At 59.2% G+C, this 5,259-nt stretch overlaps 2 protein-coding genes across 2 annotated transcripts in view; one reads left to right on the top strand and one right to left on the bottom strand.

Moving 5' to 3' along the window:
* Nucleotides 1-115, top strand: part of HYPK (huntingtin interacting protein K) — a gene marked incomplete at its 5' end in the record, with an annotated part of 364 nt that extends 249 nt beyond the window's left edge. The window contains one exon of the mRNA XM_010291522.1: nt 20-115. Coding sequence (XP_010289824.1) covers nt 20-115 — 96 coding nt within the window. The remainder of the gene's footprint in view (nt 1-19) is intronic.
* A 1,392-nt stretch (nt 116-1,507) lies between these two features.
* MFAP1 (microfibrillar-associated protein 1) overlaps nt 1,508-5,259 on the bottom strand; it is a gene marked incomplete at its 5' end in the record, with an annotated part of 3,990 nt that continues 238 nt past the window's right edge. The window contains 7 exons of the mRNA XM_010291521.1: nt 1,508-1,690; nt 1,849-1,938; nt 2,661-2,820; nt 3,087-3,247; nt 3,322-3,430; nt 3,970-4,157; nt 4,466-4,599. Of these exons, the coding sequence (XP_010289823.1) occupies nt 1,508-1,690; nt 1,849-1,938; nt 2,661-2,820; nt 3,087-3,247; nt 3,322-3,430; nt 3,970-4,157; nt 4,466-4,599 (1,025 nt within the window). The remainder of the gene's footprint in view (nt 1,691-1,848; nt 1,939-2,660; nt 2,821-3,086; nt 3,248-3,321; nt 3,431-3,969; nt 4,158-4,465; nt 4,600-5,259) is intronic.

The raw sequence follows: 5,259 nt of genomic DNA, 5'->3' as shown, positions 1-5,259 counted from the left end.
TGCGGCTGTTTCCCTGCAGATGACAGAGATGGAGATCTCGCGAGCAGCCGCGGAGCGCAGCCTGCGGGAGCACATGGGGAACGTGGTGGAGGCGCTCATCACCCTCACCAACTGAGTGCCAGACCTGCCGGACAAGCACTCCCTCGCTGGACACAGGGTTGGCTGGAGACACGGTGTGTTACCTTACCCAATAAAGGCACTGGTGGGAGCGGGCCGTCTGTGTGGTGCTGGCTAACTGCCCCTGCCCCAGGGGTCCCGCAGGGCACACAGTGCTGATGAGAGGGGCCTGGCCTGTGGGGAGAGGTGCAGCATCGTGCTGGCCACACCTGGGCACCCCCGCAACCAGAGTGGGAGAAGGTGACCTGCCTGAGCGCTGACACATGCTGCTCTTCCTGGTTTTAACCTCACCTCCTGCCCCAGGGTGGCTCAGGCGCCCACCCACCCCTCATTCCAGAGCACAGTGGCTCTCCCAGGGACAGCGGCTCCCATTACTCTGTACTGGTGGGTGCACCTGAGGTCCAGCAGGGGAGTGCCACGCCAGCTCTTCCCATCTTGGTGAGTCCAGCTGTGGGAGCCCAGGTGAGCCAGGACCAGGCAGCCCTAGGGCAGGCAGGCAGAGTGACAGGCAGAGACCAGCTTGAGCCTGCTGCTGCGTGTGCCCCTGACCAGCACAAGCAGTCAGGCCCTGGAAACACAAGGAATCCACCAGTGCCCGTGGGCCTGTACTGCATCCCAGGAGCTGCAGCAGGAACCTCATGTCTCACATACTCAGGGAGTGCAGCTCATGTTGGGGAGAGCTGCAGCCTCCAGCACAAGGGTGTGGTGGGGCACCAGGTGTGATGCTGGCCACCCCTCACACACCATACCTGGCCCAGCGCCACCCTGGCTTTGCTAGCCCATCCTGGTCGCCCAGAGGAGGGTGCGGACCAGGCCAGCCACATTCCACAGACAACACAGCCAGAACGTGTAAGAAAATGACTGCTTTAATCAAACCCCCCCGACCGCGCACAGCTAGCAAAGCCAAACCCTGCAGAAACAGCGTGAGGAGAGGGGGTCACTGCTGTTCCACACCAAAAAAGGGCCCAAACTGGTAATGGGGAAAGTACAAACAATAGGGAGATGCTGTGGACCAGACAGGTATAAAAGTCCATTAATTCCTCCAGAAGTGGATGTGCTAGAGCCAGGGATATTGCCACGCTCCTGCACGGCACTGTCAGGCGCTGCCCAGGCTCTGGGGGCTGGCTCGGGGGGCGGCTGCTGGTGGGACAGTGGTGTGGCCGTGGGCCTGGCCAGCACAGTCAGGCCATTGTCCTCCATGGCACCTGAGCATAGGGCCGCTGCATCTCTGCAGCACAGGGAGCAGGGCACCTCATCAACAGGGCAGGCAGGGCGCAGGGGCACAGAGGAAGGGCTTGTCACCACACGAGTCCTGGCACAGCACCGTGTCCCTTCTGTCCCTGCCCAGGCTCCCGGCCACTGGAAAAGAAGTGCCCTCCTGCCTGTTCCCTTAAGTGGTTTTTCGCTTCTTGGCTGAGGGTCTCTCAAAGACATCCCGTACACCTGCTGCTTTCTGCTTAAAGAACTTGGTGTTCTGTGCGCTCTCCTGGCCCCAGGCAGAGTCGAAGGAGGTGGTGTCCTGGTCCACCAAGTGCGTGTACTTCGTCCGCCCTGAACGCCCAAAGTTCTTGACCTGGGGAGCAGAAGAGCTCATGGGCAGCCATCCACAGAGGACATGAGGACCCGCTGCTCCCCCCCGCTGCCCAGCACGTAAGCTCCTGCCCCCAACCAAGGAACTGTGACCCCTCAGTGTGGCACACAGGCTGGGCACCCTCCAGCCAGCACACTCACCTGCATGACTTTGGGCAGGATGGTCTTGTTGAAGTGGTCCTCGAGAGTCGGGGCGCTGAAGTCCCTCTTGTACACCTCCTCGTCCTCATCCTGCATGAGAGGAACATGCCTGCTCAGCCTGCAAGTTCCCAGCAAGTGCCAGCAGCGGGCAGAAATGGGTGAGAGCCACCAGAAGCCCCTATCACTGCTCTGCCAGGGGCTGCCATGGTCCTTGCAGTCCTGTTAGCCCACTGCTGAAGATGGGGGACACAAGCATGGTCCCCTAGGCCTGCCTCTGGCAGCTGCCCCCAGGTCCCTTCAGGCCACTTCTCCAGAGCCTGAGCCATAGCCCACATGGAGCTCGCTGACTTCTGAGAAGGTCTGTCAGCCCAAACAGCAGCACAGGGACAGCTCTGCTGCTTCAGCGTCATCTCAACTGGGAACCCTCAATCTAATGTGCTCTGGTAAGGCAGCACAGGCTGGCTCCAGGCAGAACTGCGCCCATCTTGCTCAAGGCTCCAAAGGACGGCTGCAGGCCAGCACCTGGCAGGCCACCATAGCATCACAGCTCCCCTCTCCCGCCCGTGTTGGTGTCACAGCTCACCCTCTGCCACAAGAGCTGGCTGAGTTCAGATCGCCTCAGTCAGTTCAGCCCCGTGCTGCCTCCCAGGGCCAGCTCTTGTCTCAGGGCACCCCCAGCCCCAGGGCATTGCAGGGCGAGGGCTCTGCACAGGGAGAAGTTGGGCCCCATGGTCTCACACAGCCGCACCAGTGCACAGGCCCAGCCCCTGCTGGCAGCGTGGCTGTGCCCAGGCCTTCACAGCACCACTCACCATGAAGAAGGCGCCGCGGTGGTAGTACTTCTGCAGGAACTTGTATTTGCCCTTCACCGCCTTGTTGGTGATGACCTTGCCATTGGCCCGAAGCTCAGCGCGGCGCTCCTCCTCTGTCAGGTTCCGCATACGCTCGATCTCCGCCTTCTCCTTCTCCATGCTGTGCAGGAGAGAAAGGCCTGAAACCCTGTGTGCCCACAGCACCCTCCTGGGACAGCTGCTGTTGCCAGCCACTGCCCAAGGGATTACACATTCACTGACTTTGCAGGGGAGCAAAGGCACCCCAAGGGCGGGCAGGAGGGGCTTTGGGCACCTGGTCTAGCTAAGACCATGCTGCCAAAGGGAAGCCTGAGGAAGAGATGCCTCAACTGCCCCCGACCTGGGGCTGCAGGCTCTCAGGCTCATGTCTACACAAACTATACTTACGCTTCTCGTTCTTCACGATCCCGTTTGATACGCTTCAGCTCACGTACTTTCCAAGCCTCATACTCTTCCTCATCGTTCTCATCATCTGTATCAAGTGCATCCAGTGCTGCCAGTGAACGCTTGTTCTCCTCCAGCTCCTTCTTTGCTTCCTCTTCCACAATCTGCAGCAAGGAACAAGCTAAGATTGCTGCAGCGACTGCCCCCTCTGCGTGACCCCCAGCCCGCCCCTTGGCACCTTGAGCGTGTACTTGCGCCTCTCCTCTGCCAGCCTCTTTGCCTCCTGCTCCAGCTCCTTCTGCTTCAGGGCTTCTGCTTCTCGCTCCTGAACTGTGATCCGGTCCTTCCTGCAGGCAGGGACCACAACAGCCTTCAGGCCTTCTGTGAGCCAGTGCAGCCGCTCAGCTCCTTGCAGACTTCCCTGACTCCTGCACTGCAGCCACTTTAGCCTTCACTCCCTCCAAGGACAGGCCACGTCCCATGGCTCTCCCCTTTCCAGTGTCGCCCATGCCAGGGCTACTGCGCCATTCCCCTACAGCTGCAGGCATGCATGCAAGCAATGGGAGACCAAGCCACCAGCTGTGGGGCACAGCCCACCGATAGCTTCCCATTGCCACCGTACGGCACTTGCCTGAGGGCAGACCCTGCTGCAACTTCAACCCACAGCAACCCGAGGCAGCAGACGAGGGGCTGTTGGTGCAGGGGTTGCCCCTTGCCACCCAGCTGTGCCCTGCCAGGCTGCAACCATTGCTCCCCACCCCCTGGGGAGGTGAACCGCCACCCCACAACGAGGAAGAGGAGACTGCAGCAGTGGTGTCTGGTTGGCCCCCAGCTTCCGACTCCCATGTCCTTGCCCAGGGCTGACCCGTGTGGCCACATCACCCACTTGCGGATGAAGACAGGTTTGAGACGTGGCTCCATTTCATCCTCACTGTCTGTGTACTCCTCATACTCGGACTCTGACTCTGATTCTTCTCCAGATCGACCCTCATCTTCTAACTCCATCACTTCCATCTCCTCAGTTTTCCTCTCCTGTGCTCGCTGACGCATCATCCCACGCCGACGCTCGATCTCCTAATGGAGACAAACACAGAGGAGTCAGACAACCAGCCCCCCTACCACTTCCCTCTCACTCTTCTGTCCAAAAAATGAGATGTCTGGAGTGTTGATTATGAGATAATACCCCCATTGCTCCAGACGCAAGGTGGCCTCTCCTGGTGTCCCGTCCCACGCAAGAGGACGGTAACCCACCAGTTAAATCACAGTGAGCTACAACATTTGTCCAGCTCCACCAGATAGCCCACACATCCATCCAAAAGGCAGTTTCAGCCTGTGCCATTCAGGGGCTTCCCTAGGCCTGTTATTTGGCTCTGCAGGCGTACCTCATCATCGATCTCTTCCTCTTCCTCTTCGCTGGTGTCCTCCCGCTCCAGGCGCCAAGCTTCCCCTTCCACCTCTGAATCACTTTCTCCAACCACTTCAGGCTCCACAATTTTACGGTGTCTTGCCAGCCTGCAACAGACCCCAGTTAAACAACAGCACTTCGAATCAAAGAGGTTGCAGGAACTTGACTATTCATAAATAGTTCCTAACAAGGCCCTGGTAAATGCTGGAACTGATGAGTGTTAGCAGACCCCAGGTGTTCTTTCCCAGGAGGCTGGAGTGGCCAGGCACCAGCAGCTCAGATCTGTCCATACTCTGAGTAGGAACGGAGCTCCCAGCAGGAAGCCTCCCCATTATTAGAACCCAAAGCAGCAGCAGCTCCATAGGAGGAGGCAAATGGCACTCCCTGCCCAGAGCATACTGCATGTGACACCCTGCCTTCCCACTACTCTGAGCCTCAGCACACTGTGTTAATTTTTATTTCAGAGCCTGTTTTCACCTGCACCCACTCAACCGCATCTGGATGTGTGGCTGTGCCCTGGCAAACAGTGACTCTGGGTGGGAAGGGCTGCTCACGGCAGGGCTGTAGCCCAAGGCACGGTGCAGCACAGACTTGAGAAGAGTCAGAGACTCTCCTGCCCTACCTGGAGAACATTTCTAGCTTCTGCCCAGTGTTCCTGCAATTCCTCACTGCAGTGCGGCAGAGCAAGGTCCAGGCTCCCCAGCCCCTTGTGAAAGGCAAACCTGCAGGTAAGCGTGGCAGGGGCACAGCTCCTCACCAACTCCAGCACTC

The sequence above is a fragment of the Phaethon lepturus genome, unplaced genomic scaffold (genome assembly GCF_000687285.1).
Source record: "Phaethon lepturus isolate BGI_N335 unplaced genomic scaffold, ASM68728v1 scaffold44577, whole genome shotgun sequence".
NCBI lineage: Eukaryota > Metazoa > Chordata > Aves > Phaethontiformes > Phaethontidae > Phaethon > Phaethon lepturus.
The sequence above is the reverse complement of the archived record's forward strand: the minus strand, read 5'-3'. Positions and strand labels throughout refer to the sequence as shown.